The sequence below is a fragment of the Engraulis encrasicolus genome, chromosome 12 (genome assembly GCF_034702125.1).
Source record: "Engraulis encrasicolus isolate BLACKSEA-1 chromosome 12, IST_EnEncr_1.0, whole genome shotgun sequence".
NCBI lineage: Eukaryota > Metazoa > Chordata > Actinopteri > Clupeiformes > Engraulidae > Engraulis > Engraulis encrasicolus.
In genome coordinates, this window is record NC_085868.1 from 52,678,460 (window position 1) to 52,699,809 (window position 21,350).

Sequence of the window (21,350 nt, forward strand, 5' to 3'; positions counted from 1 at the left end):
CTTGGAAGTGCACTGCACTAGGTTCTGAGAAAGGCCCACTGTGTGCTGGCAATGGTTGACCACATGGGCTGTCACTGAGATCAGGAAGTGCTGTGTGTGATATTTATATTACCGTACACAACGTTAATCCAGAGTAATTTACCGTTATAATATATATTACTGATTACATGTATAGGAAATGCTTGAAAGATAAACATCTTTTAAAATAAACTAGAAACCCAGGGCATCAGTATCAGGACGTCCTGTGTGTCTCACAACTCATAATGCATCAGTATTTATTATACCGTGGCTATAAAATGTCTGCACACCAGTTTTGTGATGTAAAAAAAATGACTGACAAGTCATTCCACAACTTCTTTTTAATGTACCGGTAATGTAATATTATCTGTATAATGCAATTGGAAAAACAAACGGCACATCCAGATGTGCTATGCTGATAGACTCCTACCCAAGAAGCCTGAGTGCTAATAAAAGCCAAAGGTGCTGCAGCACGTTAGTTTAGAGTAGAGTAGAGTAGAGTATTCTGCCCTACAATATCAGAACGCAGTATCTTGAAAATGGTCGAAAATGGGTTTATACCGGAAATTGGCTTTAAAATACCTTCTTTTTCTTGTGTTAAAATTTTTTGGTCCAACTTGGTCCCGTTTCAGAAAAAAACGATAAAAACTGATTATACTGCGCTTTTTGGTTTTAGGAGGTTACGTTGTACTAGCCAAGAACACAGTATAACGTGCATTATACTGCACTTCTCCATTGACACCGTGGTTTTGGTGTAGACAGTAATACCACAACAGAACGCAGTATAATGATTTTTCAGCTAAAAAGTGTTTTTTTGCTTTTTTCGTGTGTGCATAAATTTCCACTATAAAAAAGTATTATATGGAAGTGTCATCACCACTTTAACTCCAACACAGTTGCGTGGCCAGTTTTGAATTATACTGCGTTCTGAAATTGTAGGGCAGTATTGTTTAAAGGAGTGGTGTACTGTAGTCTACTTTTTGTGGTGGGTACACTGTATATTTGAGCTTTTTTGTGGTGCATGGATATACTGTGTATATTTGTGCTATTCTAAATATTGAATCAATCAATTTTAGGTGGGTATACTGAAATCCATGACATGTTCAGGTGGGTGTACTGTGTATACTGTGTCTGCGTTGTAGACTACACCACTGGTTAAAAGGTGTGCATACTTATGCAACCATGTTAATTTAAGTTTTATTGTCTATATTTATCCCCATTTCTATTTTATGAACTTTTTTTATAGGGACTGTTTGAGAACCAACACGTGAATACTTTTAACATATTTTTTGTAAACTAAAGCTAGGGCATCAGGATCATATTGTGTTTCACACCGCTCATAACGCATCAATTACAATTAATAACAAGTTTGAGATCCAACAAGTCAACACTTTTTCACCACCATGTGATCCACCTTTATTGCATTGGCTAAGCACAATTACAAAGAAATTAAGAAATAGGCTTAAACAATAATCTGAATTGAAATTTTAACATAAATGCATTCCTTCATTAACTGTGAGAACCGGCATAATTATTATTTTACAGTTACATGGTACACTTAATATTTACATGGAATTACATCACATTACATAAAAAAACTATTGGAAATGATCTTGGCAGACCTTCGTTTAAAAAAAAAAAGAAGTTATTGCTGCGTTGTAAGGTGTCAGGTGATGTTGCATACCTTTTTAGGATGATATTTGCACATGTTGAGTTTTTGTCCCTTAACAAACTCACACCCCTAGAGTGACCTCAGAAAGGACTGAACAAAAAAAATGGCCTGCCAAGTACTGCCAGGTCAAGGGTAGCGTGAGCAATACAACTGCATGTTGAAATCGGCGGGAATTCTCCTCTTGTTATGCTGCCATAAACACCACTAAACACCAAGGACCACAATGGAAATAAGATGCCGAGCTTTATTGTGCTATCCTGACTCTCTGTGTTTTAATTTAAGTATGTGGCGCGGTTTATATGAAACTCAATCATGTATTTATTTTATTTATATGAACTGAAGATGTCAAATAAAATCATTCGTTCATTCAACATAAAATGGCATGTCTACAGAAGGCATCAGCCCAGCATAATTATTACTTAGCAACAATTACATGAAACACATTACATTATATTTACATGGGGATTATATTACATATAAAATTATAGGAATGATCTAAACAGCATAATCTCAGGATAAACAAAAAAATAGGTAGCTCTTCTGTTAACAACCACAGTGTACACACATACTCACACAATAGACTTAAGGTACACTGCAGGAAATGGTCAAAATACAGGTCCTTCTCAAATAATTAGCATATTGTGTTAAAGTTAATTTCCCCCCATAATGTAATGATAAAAAAATAAACTTTCATATGTTTTACATTCATTGCACACCAACTGAAATATTTCAGGTCTTGTTTTGTTTTAATATTGATGATTTTGGTATACAACTCATGAAAACCCAAAATTCCCATCTCAATAAATTAGCATATCATGAAAAGGTTGTCTAAACAAGTCATGCTAATTTTTTGAGATGGGAATTTTGGGTTTTCATGAGCTGTATGCCAAAATCATCAACATTAAAACAAAACAAGACCTGAAATATTTCAGTTGGTGTGCAATGAATGTAAAACATATGAAAGTTTATTTTTTATCATTACATTATGACGAAAAAATGAACTTTAACACAATATGCTAATTATTTGAGAAGGACCTGTAGGTACTGCAACTATGCTGCTCATTGAAACTTGGTAGCCTATTGCCAAATTTGATCTTTTCATGAAAGTTTACCAAGTAATAAACTACTATTTTCTAGTATGGCCCAAGTACAGTCATTTTTGCAGCTAAAAATGGCTATTTCTGGAAATTCAAAATGGCGGACCATGGAGAAGATCCCCCTTTTCATGTATGAAAAGTGCATTTTCTCCAGTCATAGTGAATACTTAGAATTTGGTGGTGGTGGTAAGTATTAATGAAAAGGGTAACGTTAGTAAATGGGCAGCATGAATTCTGAAACTAAACAACTAAAAATCTCACACAGTGTCCCTTTAACAAGTTCAGATTAGACTGGGTTCTCTCAACCTGTGCAAGTGGCCTAGCGTTTCACCCGCCTCTGTAAAGTCATTTTCTCATCTTCAAACAGGATGGTAAATGAAGAATAGTCCCCTAAAAAATGTTTTGGCTAGGCTGACAGCGGGGAAACGTAGGCCTAATTGTTTTCTCCACTGAGGCGGGGCATCAGCAAAACGTGAGGCCACAAGCCCAAGTGGAGGACGCAAGGTCGCATATTGGAATGCACCCTCTGTCAGCCTCGCCACAGTAGCACACAGCAAGTCGCAAGTGCAGATCATACGCCGTCTTCAACCACCTCCACAACATCGTCAATGTCTTCAACCACCTCCACAACATCATCAATGTCTTCAACCACCTCCACAACATCATCAATGTCTTCATCTCCACTCTGCTGCCCTCTTCTGGTCCAACGTACCAAGGTCTGCTGCCCTCTTCTGGTCTGTTGCCCAGAGGTCTGCTGCCCTCTTCTGCCTCTCAGGTTGACCCAGATCACTGCAGCCACCAGCCCCAGCAGCACACAGCCCAGCACTGAGGCATACGCTGTGTAGAATGGAGTGCTCACCCCAAACGGATCCTTGTACAGCAGGCGGATGCTTCCCTCGTAACAAAAAACGGAACCCATGTTAGCATCTCCGCTAAGCCGCCCAAAAGCTCTCCACATGTACACACCACTGTCCCTTGCAGTGGCAGTGGATAGTATCAGAGCATCGTCAGATTGGGACACAGTCATTCTTCCATTTACATCCTCATGAATGAACACTGGTTTAGCTGAAGTGTCGAGAATGAGACGTTTTTGATGGTACAGTTGCATCCTCCGTTTCACCTTTGTAAGGTTCAGCTGTGTGGCGTTGGTCAGGAGTACCCTTTCACCATGAGAAAACCACCGCAGCTCATGTGGACCCACTTTGGGGCAGAGGTAGAGGACATACTTGTTGGCATATCCATAACTACCCCAGCACCTGTAAAGTCCAGAATGTTGCGGTGACACAAAGGCAATCTTGAAGGATTTCCCAGTCTCTCTGTTCTGCTCTGTTCTGTTCAGTGGGTATTTTAATTTCTTCCCATCTTTAATGTGATACACAGCATGACTCTTTGGGTCACAAGGAAAAGTCACATTCTCCTCTCCATAAACAAAGACATTTGACGCTTTGCTGATCAAAAAAGATTGCTGATGAATTTGGCATTGCCCCCCTCTGAAAATAGCACAAACAAAGTCCATTGCGTGTGTGATCCCTGTCAGTGTGACCTGAGAGGTTTTGAGATCCACCTGCAGTCGGGCCCTCAGGCCCCCTACCAGTGGCTCCAGAGAGGTGTTGGTATCCAGGACCAGCCTCCAGTGAAAGGATCTGCCCGGGTCATGGAGTTGATGCAGCTGTATACTGTCCCCCGGCTCCAGAGGAGAATCCGGATCACAGACGACAGCACTGCCGCCATGAGGGATGGGATGTTGTTCTAATGTACTAGCTTTGGCGCAGACGGTAAGATTGACACTACTTACTTCCGAAATGCTGCCCTTTCTCCAGACTTCAAGTCTGTATCGTCCACTCTCAGATACGCTCGGATTCACAGTCAATTCAAACGGATAACCGCATCTGACTACGTAGTTGTCTGGCTGTGAGACGACTCCTCTTTGTGTGCAGTTCACCAAAAGCACGTCGTCGCCATCTGCCAAAACTCTGAACCACAAGATGTTGTCAAAGTCACGGATGAAGTCGGATTCCCAAATCTCGTAGTCTTCTCCTTCTGTCAAAATCCCATAATGTCCCCTATTGGGCGCGAGGTGGACACCAGTGATGAAAAACAGCAGTAAAAATGCCCTCGTGTACATGCCTGTCTCCATTCTGAGTGTGTTAGCGATATGTTGAGACGTCTCGTACCACTCTGCTTCTGTCAAGGAGACAGAGCCTTCTGTCAAGGAGACAGAGCCCCTCTTTCTGACGTAAACCTTTTTTTTTTTTGGTGAATTCTCCCTTGCAATAAAACACACACACACACACACACACACAGAGACAGCTGAAATCATTTGCACGAATCTCAACCTGAAGCGATTTCCAGGTATCAGCAGGATGAGCTCTTGCTCAAGAGTTCTCAGAGTCTTATCAACCACATCCGCCAACCTACTGATACAAGCAGCAAGGCCTTCAGGGGCTTTTTAATGCATGAAACAAGTTGTCGCATACGTATAAACAGCAATCCGGGTACTTTGTTTGTGAACAAGCAGTCCGCCCCTTTTCTGGGGGAAAACAAAGCGAATGTCTCATTAACATCCATGCTTCAGCCACGGCTGTTTGGCTATATTATTTATGTATACAGGTATGCCATCCTACTGGCACAAGCAGCAATGCCTATAGGGGCTGTTTTTTGTGCCCGAAACAAGTAATCATATATTTTATATAGCCTATAATAAATAATACACAATATAATCGTATATGCAGTACCTACTTTGCTTCCAAATGGAACTTGCCCGATGCAACTTGAATGAGGGTAGTTGAAAGTCAGATTGCATAATATATTATTATGTGTTAATAGGCTTGTTATGGACGTATGTGTTACTGTTTACAGGAAGTAAAAACTGGGAGCCTGGCCACTACAGTACAGAGCCAGGCTTGTGGACATGACAATCAGAACACACCCACAACCTACTGATGGGCAGTCCCTCACATAAATGAATAATCGTTGCCAATGTGAAGTTAAATGCTTTATTTTGCTTAATATTCGAATTCTGTGGGGCTAGTGCGGGCCCTGCACTCAGAAGCAGAATCGTGTTTCTTGCTGAGTAAACTATTGACATCTGAGTGTTGCCACATCTTTAGCATCCTTATCTCTGAAGGTGTGAAGTGACGCCCCAGCTGATGCGTTCTGAGATCTCTTGAGGAAATCCCTGATCTGTACGTGAATCTCTTGGATATCTTTGTGGTTATGACCAGTAATCAGCCAAGTATTTCAGCAGTGTGTGTGTGTGTGTGTGTCTGCGTGTGATGTAGTGGTAAATCTTCCAATAGAAGAGCCTGGAGTCCTCGTTTTCTTCACTAAACAGGCTATCGGGTTTCTTACTCTCTGTAGGTTAACTAAGCCCGTTTTATCACATAGAAATACCCTCCAGCACCACACCCCATTGACCACAACTCTGTACCTCAAGACGCTATCAAACTCATCTGTGAAAGTGAAAGCCCATTGGGAAACTCCAACCCCCATTGTAATTGTGACACAGCACTCCACAGCACACAAGTGCACACTGCAGACAATGAAATTGCATTCATGCCTCACTTGTGCAAGGGGGCAGCCCCCAATGACACCCGAAAGGGAGCAGTGTGGCGGGACGGTACCATGCTCAGGGTACCTCAGTCATGGAGGAGGATGGGGGAGAGCACTGGTTAATTACTCCCCCCGCCAACCTGGTGAGTCTGGAATCGAACCAGCAACCTTTGGGCTACAAGTCTGACACCCTAACCGCTTACCCATGACTGCCAATTAATATTGGGTCAATGACGTCATTAGGACTCAGACGTCAGGTGGTAGAACCACAGCTAATGCCCATAAATGTATTAGTAATTGGCAATTAATGTACTGCAATGACTGCTTCATAGATAGTCCACTGAAAAAGAAAAAGTGTTCTTGTCCATACAATAGTGACATTCGCTATGGCTGCATCATCATCTTGACGTGTGCAGGGGTGGGGGGCTTTCTAAAAACCTTTTCCTGGGCCCAGCCAAAGCTGTCAGCGGACCTGCAGGTGCACACACACACCCAGGGCTGCTGGCAGCTTTTGCCGGGCCCAGGACAAAGTCATCTGAAAGGGCCCCCCTACTCAATACATACAATGTAATGAGGACCCAGTTATGAGCCCCCTTATCTGCCTGGGCCCGGGACAACTGACACACACACACACACACACACACACACACACACACACACACACACACACACACACACACACACAGACAAACCATTGATTGAATATTAGTTCTGATATAGGCCTACAATCAATGAGACAACCAACCACCCAGACACACACACACACACACACACACACACACACACTTGAACCCCTGAAAATATTCTCATCTCTGATGGTGTGACATAAAAACTCATCTGAGAAGTGTTTTGCAAGGGATCCACCCTGTCAATCTCTTGGATCTGTATGTGGTTATGATCAGTGCACATGATTTGAGGTGTGTGTGTGTGTGTGTGTGTGTGTGTGTGTGTGTGTGTGTGTGTGTGTGTGTGTGTGTGTGTGTTTGTGTAACGGAGGCTAACTAGCAGAGTTGGCGTGGAACATTGGTAAACCTCCCTCCCAAAGCCTCATACAGTGTCAATGCCGTTGGGCCGGGAGACTAGTCTCTTGGTCCAGCGGTATCGTACTCTGTCGGACCGTTGTAGTTGACGAGGTCGCACGTTCGCGCCCCGAGGGGGACGAGCAGGTGCAAGATGACCTCCGTCACATGTGGATGTCTCACAATTTTCTCCAGCTGAACACAGTAAAACAGAAGTAATTATATTATAGTAATTATATATACAAAAGATTGCTACTATCCTTGAAACGAAGGGACTGAAAGCAAGGGATGCAGTTAAAAATCTAGGGGTCCTAGCAACCTATAAGCTTTAAAAGTCACATGAAAGCCATGACTAAGTTTGCTTTTTACCACCTAAAAACATTTCCAAACTTAGAGGCATCATGTCAAAACATGATCTGGAGAAGCACATACGTGTCTTCATTTCTAGTAAGATTGATTACTGTAACAGTCTTTTTACATAATTTGCTGGCGATTCCAAAAGTCAAAACAAAGTGTGGAGAGGCAGCCTTTAGCTTCTGCTGCAAAGCTTTGGAACCAGCTTCCAGATGACGTAAAAAAATGCACCCACTATTGATAGCTTTAAATCTAGACTCAAGAAAAAGCTGAGCTCAGATGCAAAGGGGACAGTTGTCAGGGAGGGAGGGGGCCCATAATTGGTTCCTCATTAGATTGTAGGCCTATGTATTGGGCTGGGGGGCCCTTTCAGGCGACTTTGTCCTGGGCCTGGCCAAAGCTGTCAGCGGCCCTGTGTGTGTGTGTGTGTGTGTGTGTGTGTGTGTGTGTGTGTGTGTGTGTGTGTGTGTGTGTGTGTGTGTCCCACCTGTGGTGGTGTACTCCAAGGGCATAGTGTAGTTCAGTGGTTCTTAACCTTTTTTTCTTAGCGCACAACCTTACCTATGCCGAAGATAAGCCATGCACCCCCACCCCCAAACTTCTACATGTGTATACATACTAAAAATGATTTTAAGTGATTAATTGCAATAATTCTTGCTTGGGACATTACTCTATACCTTAATGACTTTAAATGGGGACCAAACATGTCTTAAGTTTGTCTTTGGTTTGTTCCCAACCAAAATTTTGGTCACAACCTCAACATAATCAAAATCCCACGCACCCCCTGAAATCTCAGGCACATCCCCAGGGTGTGCCCGCACCCCAGATTAAGAACCACTGGCGTAGTTGATGCAGTTAAAATAGAAATGACAGAGACTTGTATGCAGTACATAGACCTATTATATACACTTGCTGTGTGACTTAGCGTTTGTCTGGTTTTCTGTCTGCCATTAAACAATAGTTGCAGTTTTATCAAACGCAAAATTATCAGCTATGTATTGTCGGCTTTATTGTCTTTTTTTTTACAAGCACTGGTCATTCCAATAATTAAAATTACGTTTTTTACTTTCCCATGACATAAACATAGTTTATAGGTATAGGCATCAACATAGACAACAAGACATACAGACATTTAAGTTCAAGAATGGACAACAGGAGACGTAAAGAACATAAAAAACAAAGGTATATTTCATTTGCATTCCTACTTTTTGGGCCCTCAATGTTCTCAACGTTTACTGCGGACAAAAAAGTGGAGTGCAGCAGCAGTAACATTGTTTTAAAATAGCCTACAGAATGAAGAAAAAAATGCACCACCACTTAAAAACTTGTTCCGGGGCCCCTCAAATATTTGTGTTGTGTATAGGCTCCATGGAGCCTCCATGTAGGCTATTTAGGCATTTTAGGTCCTGAACAAATGTAAAGAAACTTCCAGTAAAAGACATCAAGTCTGCAATGAAAAATAATTCCAGACACCTTGATTGAGAGGTCTGTGAGTCTAAATTGGCATTGGGCCTACGATGCCACCTAGTGGCAATAATAGGAAATATATTTACTTTCACACTAAGATTTGACCGTTCTGCTTAAATACGAAACAATATGTTTAGTTTTTTACATTTACCTACATACACGTAGACCAACTGCAATAAGCATGTACTTTTCAGTGCTTAAAAACAGAAAATTGTACGTCACGAACAGGATTCGAACCTGTGCGGGGAAACCCCATTGGATTTCGAGTCCAACGCCTTAACCTCTCGGCCACCGTGACTTCGAGAGCGCGTGCGCAGTGCAGCCTTCTTGTTCTTCTCTGTGACTTCAAATGATCCGTTTCATGCTTTTTTTATCAGGGCATGTTCTGTTGACGTTTGTACTACGGTATGCAAAGCAAATGTAACGACTCCTTCAACATGTTAGCAGTTCAGGAATTAATAAACGTACATGTATATTTTAAAACGCCCGAAACGTTACAGAAACTTGCAACAGATGGAGCGGTGGAAGCTCGAAAATGACTGTCAGTAAACAACCCAGAACCGGACGCCAAGCTAAATACCCCACTATATGCCCTGTTGAATCTGATTTATTAAGGAATGATGCCTTCTGCAGGGCATTATTCTATTAGTTGAAATATGTTATTATAATGGGCGAGAGAGTGCCTGCTTGCCGTCTGGATGACAAATTTGTGCAAGCCTAAAAGTAGACTTTCTGGTACTTTAAATCGATTGTTGGACTGAGCGCATCGTTTTCTGTAGCTCTTGGTTTTCTTAGCCAATTTGCCAATACCAATTATTTCTTACCCCCATAAGTCAACTACATGTTAGTTACACCAATCCCACGGTTACACTCATAAGTGAATCGGTTGGTGTCGAACTATTGCCAAAATGCACCACGCTGTGAAAACGATTGCTGATTGCAATTTACTGCGCTGGCGACTGCTTATTGTGAATACAATGGCAGGCAGGTCGCACATAGCTCAAAACACGAACACAACCTTTTCATTCAGTTACGATTAACCGCCAAACATAAAATGTTGTGCAGTTCTGTGCACGAAGCGTTATGACCTATGATATGACAACAGCATGCAACCTAGACAATTCATTCCACACAAGCTATTTCAAAATCCCATCGAGCGTGTACCTGCTACCTGACTGCAAAAGTTTGCCGGTCTTGTCTCGTCTGGTCTCTCTGCAGTCAGAGTTCGTCCTGGTCGTACGATACGTTTCGCGAAGTCCAGAAAACACCTCAGACAAAAGTGTATCAGGCAGAGGAGGGGTCACAAGTTGAGGGTGCATGCACTTTTGCATCCCAGGTCAAAGGTTGACCGTTGTGGAGTGACGAGAATCTGAAGAATGGCCGAAAGGAATCATGCCATAGAATAAATAATAATAATAATAATAATAATAATAATAATAATAATAATAATAATAATAATGAAAAAACAAAGGGGTTTAAGTCTGTGGACTCCTCTCTCCAAAAGATGGTCACAAGGGCTTATTAAAGAATGGACACACCATTAGGCCTAAGTAAAACAAGGGACACTGCATTTTGAGAGATTGTACCAGTATTTTATTTACAAAAAAAAGCTTGTAGACCAGGATATATCATGGTAATATGATAATATAATATTAAGGTTTAAAACAAAAACAAAAATCGTAATGACGGTATAAAAATGTAGGAATGGTTGGCCCATTAAAACGTAACAATAAAAACTTCAGACAGAAACAAGTGCAAATTAAATAACAGTAATAATATTAATAAGTATGCTCTAAATGGCCTATTAAAGCTTTACAACAAGTCTATGACAGAGGACGTGTCCTGGTGGACCCGGAGACTGAGAGCGCCCTGCCCTTTGTCGGCCCGGTCAATAGGGATGGCATTGTTGGGACAGAACAGGACAGGGCCTACTGTAGGTGTGGTGGTGAAGTGACAGGAGGCCTGATGATCGCCGTCTCCTGGGTGAGTGTGTCGGAGTCGGAGGAGAGGCTGAATGTCGAGGTGAGTACGGCCGGCTTACGGCTCCTGAGGTCAGGGTCCGAGATGACCTCCGTCTCCTAGGCGGGCTTGGTTGGGAGCCTGGGTGTTGCTATTGGGGGGACAGGGCCCTGGGAAAAGCCACCAGTGGGGCAGTGTACCTTATTATTGTCCATGACCATGCTGGGCGGGATGCTGGAAGTTGGGGTGAGTGGGGCAAGTTTAGGGGTGTCGGTGCGGTCTACAGCAGGGAGAAACACTTGTGCGTCCCGGGTGAGACCAGTGCAGAGGGTGGGTGTGGAGAGACGGGTGGAGGAGAGGCCGGATTTTGGGGTCACTGAGCCAAGTTTAGGGGTGTCCTTGGGGTCTACAGCAGGGGAAAACACTTGAGCGCCCCGGTTGGTGGAGAGGGTGGATGTTGGGGTCCCAGAGCCCTGGGTGGAGCCGCCACGGTCAGGGGAGTGGAGGCAGATTGGAAGGCTACATGTTGGGGTGACCGGGCCTAGTTTGGGGGTCTCTGCGATGTCCATTTCTGGGGGAAACACGTCAGCGTCCATTGCGGAGAGGCTGGGGGTGGAGAGGCTGGATGTTGGGGTCACTGTAGCAAGTTTAGGGGTGTTGGTGGAGAGGCAGTTGGATGTGGGGGTCACTGGGCCACGTTCAGGGGTGTCGGCATGGTCCATTGCAGGGGGAAACACGTCAGCATCCTGGGTGAGACCGGTGGAGAAGCCGGAGATGGAGAGATCGGTGGAGCGGCTGGGGGTGAGGAGGCCGGAGATGTAGCGGCCGGGGGTGACGGGTGTGCTGGGGATGGAGAGACCAGTGGAGAGGCCAGTAGAGAGACCGGTGGGGGTGTTGGGTGTTCTGGGGATGGAGGTGGAGAGGCCAGTGGAGAGACCGGTGGGGGTGTCGGGTGTGGTGGGGATGGAGGTGGAGATGCTAAGGGTGGTGAGACTAGGGGTGCCAGGTGTGCTGGGGAGGGAGAGGTCAGTGGAGAGACCGGTGGGGGTGTTGGGGGTGCTGGGGAGGGAGAGGCGGCCAGTAGAGAGGCTGTGGGTCTGGCCGGGGGTGTCGGATGTGGTGGGGATGGAGGTGGAGATGCTATGGGTGGGGGTGTTGGGGGTGTCGGGTGTGGTGGGGATGGAGGTGGAGCTGAGGGTGCTCTGGTCACTGAGCCTCCTCCAGGAGGAGTCACCTCCCAACACTCTAGAATTACAGGCCTCATCATCAGCCAATCCAGATGCTTTATTCACCCCACAACAGCTATCATCAGCCAATCGAGATGCTGTATTGACTCCTGAGTAGTTGGCAGCTGATGGAGGCATCTGTTTCCCTAGTCTGCAGGCAGCCCGTCTACCTCTTGCCTTATTAGTGTCGACACAGCGCCTCAGCTTGCTCAGGAGATGCTTACGGCCTCTCTTGAAGAAGGGATGGGTAAACACCTGCATATAATCACAGGGGGTCGAACTTCCATTAGCTTAACAGCCAAACGAGTTTTAAAGTTTTTACATAAGAATGCTGGTTTATTTTGTTTGGTTTAAAAAAAAGTTATTACTACTAATGGGTAGGCCTAATGGAATTTGTGAAATGTCAGCTCGATTTTCGGATTAAGCAACTAAATAATAATAATAATAATAATAACAACAACAACAACAACAACAACAACAACACCAGCAACACCAATAAACGTATAATTAACGTACAATAAAACTGTGACTGTTACCTTGACCTCCTCATTTTTGATTTTCATGTCAGGAGTGCCGTGGTTTTCAGGAGAAAAACATGGGCTGTTAAATCCGTACAGTTTAAACTGGCGATAGAAGTTCTTGATCTTTGGGCCAAAAACATTGGCACGGCGAAGGATGACTTCTGCAATGAACATCCGCTCGTAGATCACCACCGCAGTACCGTCAACACTCCACCAGGCGGAGCCAACGGCGTTGTTGTTGACGACTCGCCACAACTTCTGGGGGAATTTGACAGACTTGAGTGTCCGGCGTGTAGGCCTACACTTCCCAGTTTTCTGTTTCACGGGTGTCCTTTTAACGGTCAGTTTCATCATTTTCTGTCGTTTAGTTGTGCGTCTTTTCAATACCAGACCTATTTTCTCCCGTTTGTCAGCGGGTATCAACGACAACAATATCCTCGCTCTCTCTTTCATACGAGTGAGTAGTCTTTTACCAGCAGCTGTGCGGTTTTTCAGCTGCCCTTGAGGTCGTGGTTGCATTTTCTTTCTAGGGGAAATCTTTGAAGGACTGGTGCATTTCAGGGATGTCTTGTTGTTGCTAAAATCCATCATTTCCTCGTCCAATTTCATTGTCATCAAATGTGTGTAAACACGCAGGGTTACAAAGTAGCCACGAGTGTTCTGATGCAAGTGTAACCATGGTGAAAGCGTCAGTCAAAATTCCTTCTTCTGTTCTTCATGAAGTCGGTAGGCACTTGCATTGCTTCTGTCAGGATGACATAATAATAATAATAGCCTACGCCTAATTATAATAATAATAATAATATACAATAATAACAATAGGCCTAATAATAAAAAATAATAATAATACTAGTCCTACATTTGTGCTTACAGTGAAATACAGACAGGGAATCACGTGTTTTTTTCCATTTACCATTCTGTTTTTGAAACATGTCTTGAAACTAAAGGTAGCCTAATGATAGGCCGGCAACTTATCAACAGTAGACACATTTTCTCAATTATTCTTTCCGCAAATTAGGACCCAATTATGTTGGTGCCCAGAAACATTGCACAAAAGTTAAGTTACCTAGTAGGCATGGGCGTAATTTTAGGGCGGGGGGATGGTGGGGACATGTCCATACCACTTTTCAGATAAACCTAGCTTGTTCCCACCACTTTTTCACAAATATAATGCAAAAACAGCATAACCGGACAATTTGCCATTAAAATGTCCCCACCACTTTTCGAGCCAAACCTACACCTTTGCTAGTAGGCCTATCATCACCTTTAGAACTAGGCCTATTAATAACTATTAGGCCTAGGCCTAGGTCTACTGATCTTCTTGTGTGATCATGTAGGCTAATGGTGCATTCCAGTCCAAAATCATCCTAGTAGGAGATCACACTTATCCTACCTGGACATTTCAGCTGCCGTTCCTGACAGTTGAAGTGGAAGTTCTACATCCATGGCAACCGCCGCGGTTGAGCTGACTTTAGCGAGGTGTTTTGATACAAGCCAAAAAAAGCCATAATAGTTACTCTGTCCACTCTTACTCTTACTCTGCTGAGTAAAATGGCTGTGTTTGGAACAGCTGCATAAAAGAAAAATGGAGTTTCACTATTTATTGACATTTTAAATAACGGCTCCATGGGGGCCGCCATTATTATCCGACTTCGATTTGTTGAGGTGGGAGTAGTGCGAGTCACCCCGACCTCGCTAGTTGGAGCTCCCACTTCGACTGGCGTTCCAGAGCGTTTTTTGTAGTAGGAGGTTGGATAAGTGCGATCTCCTACTAGGATGATTTGGGACTGGAATGCACCATTACACTAGCCTATAGTCTAGTCTACTGTTTCAGAAATTACACAAACTGTGTGTGTTCAGGCCAGGGGCAACACAATATGTGTCCATTGATAGATTTCATATGTGCAAGGGGTAGGCCTAATAATATTATAATTAACAAGGAATCCATTTAATAAAAACTTATATTTAGTCATATTAAGCCGCGTTCCTGGTTTGTGGTGAGTAGGCCTAAACATTAGTAGCCGGCCTATTACAGTTGGCTATGTTGTAGCCTAAAATTTGTTGTAAATAGGCCCAGTTAAAATAAGAATAATTTGCAATTTAACACAAAAATGTGTCAGCTGCAGTACAGTACAGAAATAGGCTATAGGCCTAATGAATAGCCTAATACCCTTGTTGTGTCACGGAGTGTAGATCAGTGGTCCCCAACCTTTTTTGACCCCTTTTGAACATCTGGGGACCCCATGACCCATGTACACTCCAAGAATGACTTAGCTAACTTTTATGTGATAATGTCTAAGATTGTATATCTACAATCTACAATTGTAGATATAAGATTTTATATCTAAAATGGTATATCAAAATATCACGTTGTTATTATATTATATTATATTATGTTATATTATATTATATTATATTAATTTAACACTTTGTAACTTGGAAAAATTAACAGTTTTTCACACCAAGACATTTCAGGCGACCCCACATGGGGTCACGACAGAGAGAGTTTAGATTGAGAGGGGACATATGGCGGCCATCTTGGTGACGCCTGCGGGGTGCTATTTTGCGATTAAGTAGACCAGATCTGAGAGTCAATGGGAAAAATGAATGGGGAAACTGAGTATAGGACGGAGGGGAACCCAGCGGTTGTGAAACCCATATGGTTGAAACGACCGTGAAAAACTGATCAATCTAGACTACTTGGTTGTGTCATACGAGTCAAAATAAAGCTTTTTAAGCCACTTTTCTCACGTTTTTTTGACAGAGCGCAGGCGCAGTAGTTCCATAACAGCACGAGAGCAACGGCTTTTCACAACTGAGCATGTGCATAATTTCGCGTGCGCCGATGCAGCCAGATGATTGGATCACTGTCAACGCAGCTCAGCAGGCACATTGGCTCTTGTTACCAGAAAGGCGGGAGATGTGCGGGTAGACGCCATATTTGCGTTACGAATCTTCACCGTTAATTTCTATGTACCTGTCCTATCTCCCCTTACTAGAATATTTCTGGTCACGACCCCAGTGTTGAAAAGGTGGTATAGAGGCTACCTGTAGGCCTAGATGTTGTCAGAGCAATGAACCCCAAATCCCATAGAAAATCCCATTAAATTAGGCCCCACAGGTCCACCTGAAAGCATGACCACTCTTGCCAGGAGGGACATTTTGTTAAAAGTATTTATTTTGAAAACTCAGAGAAAAGGTGTTTTAATAACAAAATGGCAAAAGTGAAGACAATAAGGTCACAGTTTGACATGATTATTAATAATTTGCCATAAAAAAAAAAACACTCGACAAGTAGCATCTTTGGCAGATAACTTTTTTGTTTCCTTAAAATAGATTCAAGACATATACCATAATATATATTATTTAGGACATTAGCATCGTTAAACATTTTATAGGATACACAAATACAAGGCAAATAAGGGAACTTATAGCAGTAACATAAAATTACTATTGTTTTGTTTTCTTTCCCAAACACTTAAGGAATGAATCTTCATCCTCCTCGTTCACATAGGCCCTAATAAGTAGGCTACACAGCAACAACAACACATCTTGGAGTAACGCGTTTAGCAGACCGAGAGACAGTCCAGGCATTTCATATCGTCAGGAGTGATGTGTAGCATAGGTAGGCAAAGTAGAATGGAGTAGAGTAGAGAAGAGTACAGTACAGCACAGCACAGAAGGGTAAAGTAGAGAAGAGCAGAGAGGAGTAGAGGAGTTTAGAGTACAGTAGACTAGAGTGGAGTAGAGTAGCGTACAGTAGAGTAGTAGAGTAGGGTAGAGTAGAGTAGAATAGAGTAGAGTAGAGTAGAATAGAATAGATTAGAGCAGAGTATATTAGAGTGGAGTAGAGTAGAGTAGAGTAGAGTAGAGTAGAAAAGAGTACAGCCCCATATCATGTTAATCCAGGACTGGCTACAGTTTATAGCACCAGATGTATCAGCCAGTCTGTCTTAATCACGCTTGTCATTTACATGTTCCTAAACACAGCCAGGTGCCGACAGCACGTCCTGGAGACTGAAGATTAATGGCCTACTATGTAGTGTAGCGCTCTGTCTTCCACCATTTCCACCCTCCTCCTTTCCATCCCTCCATTCCCACCCCTCCTCCTTTCCATCCCTTCGTTCTACCCCTCCTTTCCATCCCTCCGTTCTATCCCCCCTCCTTTCTTCCTCTTTTTCTTTTTCTGTCAGCTGTTAGCCACATGTGTCACTTTAAGTTGTTTGTCTCTAAGCATCATTCATCCAAAAACATCAGCGTCAGTTTACGGTATGCAGACAATCTCTCTCTCTCTCTCTCTCTCTCTCTCTCTCTCTCTCTCTCTCTCTCTCTCTCTCTCTCTCTCTCTCTCTCTCTCTCTCTCTCTCTCTCTCTCTCTCATTTCTCTCAGGCGCCCCATCTCAGCCCCTTGCCAGGCTGCTGTCACCTCTGGAGTTGAGAAACCAGATCTCTAGAGGCCTGCGTTTCACAAGACGGAATCCTGGAATCCTAGCATACGCATGGACGCGCGCACACACGGATGCACGGACACACACACACACACACACACACACACACATGTATGCACGCACGCACGCAGGTATGCACAACACACACACACACACAGACACACACACACACACACACGCACACACTTACAGAGTGAGGCCCTGTAGACATTGTGGCAATTCCAGGAGATGCCAAAGACCCCCCCTCCCACCCCATCCCCCTCTCCCTCCAGCAGTGGTTCCCAAACTGGGGGCCAGGACCCTTAGGGGTGTGTGTGTGTGTGTGGGTGGGGGGGTGGGGGGGGGGGTGTCGAGTAAGTATTGCAGGAGGGTCGCAGAGAGAAGGAACTATTGGCATAAAACCTTGAATATACGCTTTCATATTATATAACCATTCCATAATGGTAGTAGTAACAATAGTAATAATATTCATTTTTATGCTGAATACAAGCGTTTACTTTTTATGTGAATTTCCATATTAAGGGACAAGACCATGTTTGTGTTGGGGAGGTGGGGGATACGGGTCGCAAAAAATAGTTTTGGGTTCTAAAGGGGGTCCCAGCAGCAAATGTTTGGGAACCGCTGCCTACAGCCTGACGACACACCCCAGACACGCAGCCATGCAGTCAGCACATCACACCTCACTGTTGTGGCTTACTCTCACATTCAACACACACACGCATAATGAACACATTAGAGCAACACACACACACGCATACTGAACACATTATAGCAACACACACACACGCATAATGGACACATTACAGTATAGCAATCATCTAAAACTGAGAGTCTGGTTCTTGATTGTGATTGGCTGATTCGGCGTTCCAAGTAAATCGATCGTAAACAAACAACCCATTCCAAATGAATATTCTACACACGTCCAAGTTTATAATGCTTCCAACAGAATAAACACATTACTGTAACACTGTCAAATTTTGCTTCATAATATGGAATAATATGATGAACGTAATAGGGGAAAAGATGGAAGGTGTTGATATGGTTGAATGTTTGGAAAGATTTGTTCTTTTGTTTTTGTTTATGTTTTCTTCTGGTGGCGGTGTCAGTGGATCTGTATTCACTCAATTCTGTTCTATTTTGTTGTGTTCTATTCTATTCTATTCTATTCTATTCTATTCTATTCTATTCTATTCTATTCTATTCTATTCGAGCTGCGGCCTTGTTGCTTATTCACATGGGTCAACAGTATGTGATCGTTTGTCACCCATGTGTTTCCTGTTAAGTCACCCCATGTTGTTTGTGTAGACCTCGTAACATCACCACATTGCCTGCACAGTGGCAGGGAACAGGAGTAACATATTCACTCATACTCCTTCAGTGCTAACACAGCATCCACTTACTACGCTTCTCATTTACTCAACATCTACAGAGAGGTGAGCGTCTGTATTTTGTAGTTTTTTTGGGGTGTTTTTGGTGATGCAGAATACACACAAGTCAGTGTGTTTGTCCAAGGCTATGGAACTACAAATCCCAGGTACGGTACTTGTGTGGCAGTAAGAGGCCCAGTGCATATTCGGACCAAAGCCGGGCCAGAACTGAGCCAGAACTGAGATGCATGGCAGTCAGCTGGACTGGAGGCCACCATGGGTCCAACTCAATATCCAACCTCCCGTCCTCTCCTTGTGCATGAGGCCTAATGATGCGAGACAAGATGTCATGGACGATAGAAGTGTTACTCAATATCTCGCAAAAGCACAACTCAATTGTCATTTTCTCATTTGCAATCAGGGTGTTGAATGGGGTAAACCACCCCCTTCCAAACTTGTTGAGCCCAGGCTGACAGCGAGAAACATTATCTGTCTCCTTTACCTGCCGCCGTTTTCTCCACAGAGACTGGGCGGTCAGCAAAGCATAAGGCCACAAGCAAAAGTTGAGGACGCGATGTTATATATTGAGTTGGAGTCCACATGTTGGCTCCAGCCTCTCCTACTCCAGGTGTTTAGATATTGAGTTGGGCTCAATACATGTTGGCAGCAGCCTCCCCTACTCCAGGTGTTTCCTCTGCCTGGGCGTAGTGTGGGAGCTCCACAGCCTGCCAGCCAGTGCTCTTATCTCCCTGCTCAGCACAGTGTGTACTCTCACTCTCTCAGGTAGAGAGGAGGAGAGATGGATGGACCATTGGAGGAGGACACAGTGCTGACACTGCTGCCAGCAGATGAGAGCTGGGGACTGGGCCAGAAGAGGCTGGGGTGGACTTGGCACTACCACTACATCTCTTCCCTCATGCTGTTGATGTACCTGGATCATGCCGTTCATAACACACAGGCCGAATGATAGCCAGACAGACAGGTAGGCATACAGACAGAGAGACAGACACGGACAGACAGAAAGACTGACTGATAAACCATCTGGGTAGCCGTGGCCTAGTGATTAGGGAGTTGGTCTTTCAATCTGGAGGTTGTAGGTTCAAATCCCACCTGACCTCTCCCTACACCTCCATCCATGGCTGAAGTGCCATTGAGCAAGGCACCTGACCCCACATTGCTCCAGGGGCTCTATCCAATACCCTGAAAAATAGTAACTGTAAGTCACGTTGGATAAAAGCGTCAGCTAAGTGTCATGTAATGTAATATGATAGAAAGATGGGCACAGACAGGTAGGCGTTTCCAGACAGGTAGGCATTTACAGTTCAGTACAGACAGACAGACAGACATACAGACATGCAGACTGATAACCAGACAGGTAGGTACAGTAAGCACAGAGACATGGCGATTGATATCATGATGTGAGGGATGGGGAGGAAAGGAGACAAATGCATGAAAGGCAATGACTGCTGGTCACAATCATTTGGTCAGCAGATAACACATCTCCCATGCCAGAGGACTATCTCATGTTGTGATACAATGCAGCGTAGATACAAGTGCTGGATCTCAAATGATGCACTTGTGCACTTCGGGCACTATGTTTCAGTGCGTAACTAATACACCATAAGCACTGAAAACATGAACACTAAAGTGTACAAGTGCATCATTTGAGATTCAGAGAAGGACTACAAGACAAGAGGTCTGAGGCCCTACAGTAGCGAACAGTGTAAAAGGAGTTCTTATCATCGCTAACAAGAGAGGAAAGTAGCCTACTGGAGCATAGCTGTAGAAAATCACATTCGATAGCTATTCAAGTTGTTATGACACTACAGAAAGGAAATTATATAATCGTAATTCATTGGATGAAATGGGCTTTGCTATTAAAATTGGCCGTGGTTAAGATCAAATGGCAGTGTGAGCTCTGAAGGTGTGCAGGTGTTCTGTCATGTCTGATCTGACATCGAGGAGGTTGGAGAGGGTGATGTCCAATGTTCAGGCAGTGTCCAGGTGTGATGTATGGGGTTCCTTCTAATATGCGAACTTCCGTCCTTCCTTGCTCACTTGCCTGCTTGTGTGGCCTTGCGATGTCATTTTCGCACTTGCAATTGGGATGGTGAATGAAGAATAGGCCCCCGAAAGTAGTTGTGGCTGGGCTGGGCTGATAGCGGGGAAACTTTATTGCTTTCTCCACCGAGTCGGGCATAAGCAAAACGCGAGGCCACAAGCACAGACCGAGGACGGGAGTCCGCATATTGGAAAGCAGGTATCCAGGTATGGTGGCTGGAGTCGAGGGGTGGTGCCAGTGTCCTGGTATGATGCCAGTGAAACTAATGGATGCCAACTAGCAGACTTCTAGCTGTTCAGCTCAGCGGTATCATGCTGTGCTGTGCCTCCCATGCCAAACTGCAGCGTTGCCCGGAAGGTCACGGGTTCGAGACCCACTAGTGGCAGACTAGCGCAGGGTGACCTCGGCTACACCTGGTCTGGGGTGCATTTCTCGAATGCGTAGTTGTTAGCAGTTAGCAACTTGTGTAGTCGCTAATGGGAAATTGCATTGCAACTAACAAAGTAGCTAACATAGTTAGCAACTATGGTTTCCAGAAATGCACCCCTGCTGTGTTCAGGTAATATGATGCGTTGTGTCCAGAGTTCA

General features: G+C 44.0%; 2 protein-coding genes and 1 non-coding gene across 3 annotated transcripts in view; all 3 read right to left on the minus strand.

Annotated features, from left to right (window-relative positions):
• Positions 1–9,395: 9,395 nt before the first annotated feature.
• Positions 9,396–9,477, minus strand: trnas-cga (transfer RNA serine (anticodon CGA)). The gene has a single exon. It is a non-coding gene; the product is annotated as a tRNA-Ser (tRNA).
• Positions 9,478–11,257: 1,780 nt separating this feature from the next.
• LOC134459598 (mucin-2-like) lies at positions 11,258–13,535 on the minus strand. The gene is made up of 2 exons (XM_063211949.1): positions 12,901–13,535; positions 11,258–12,619 (listed from the first exon to the last, which is right to left on the minus strand). The coding sequence occupies exons 1-2, from the start codon at positions 13,498–13,500 to the stop codon at positions 11,258–11,260; spliced, it is 1,962 nt and encodes a 653-aa protein (XP_063068019.1). The 5' UTR covers positions 13,501–13,535.
• Positions 13,536–20,655: 7,120 nt separating this feature from the next.
• Positions 20,656–21,350, minus strand: part of LOC134459932 (caveolae-associated protein 2-like) — a 64,653-nt gene continuing 63,958 nt past the window's right edge. Inside the window, exon 9 of the mRNA XM_063212441.1 lies at positions 20,656–21,350. This exon is cut by the window's right edge and continues 1,076 nt beyond it. The gene's annotated coding sequence lies outside the window, so the exon portion shown is untranslated.

What these genes read in the sequence shown, in the direction of transcription:
- LOC134459598 (XM_063211949.1), bottom strand. Translation starts at nt 13,500, where the DNA reads ATGACAATGAAATTGGACGAGGAAATGATGGATTTTAGCAACAACAAG. An exon ending in TCAAAAATGAGGAGGTCAAG is followed by an intron (nt 12,620 to 12,900) that starts GTAACAGTCACA and finishes GATTATATGCAG; the next exon opens with GTGTTTACCCATCCCTTCTT.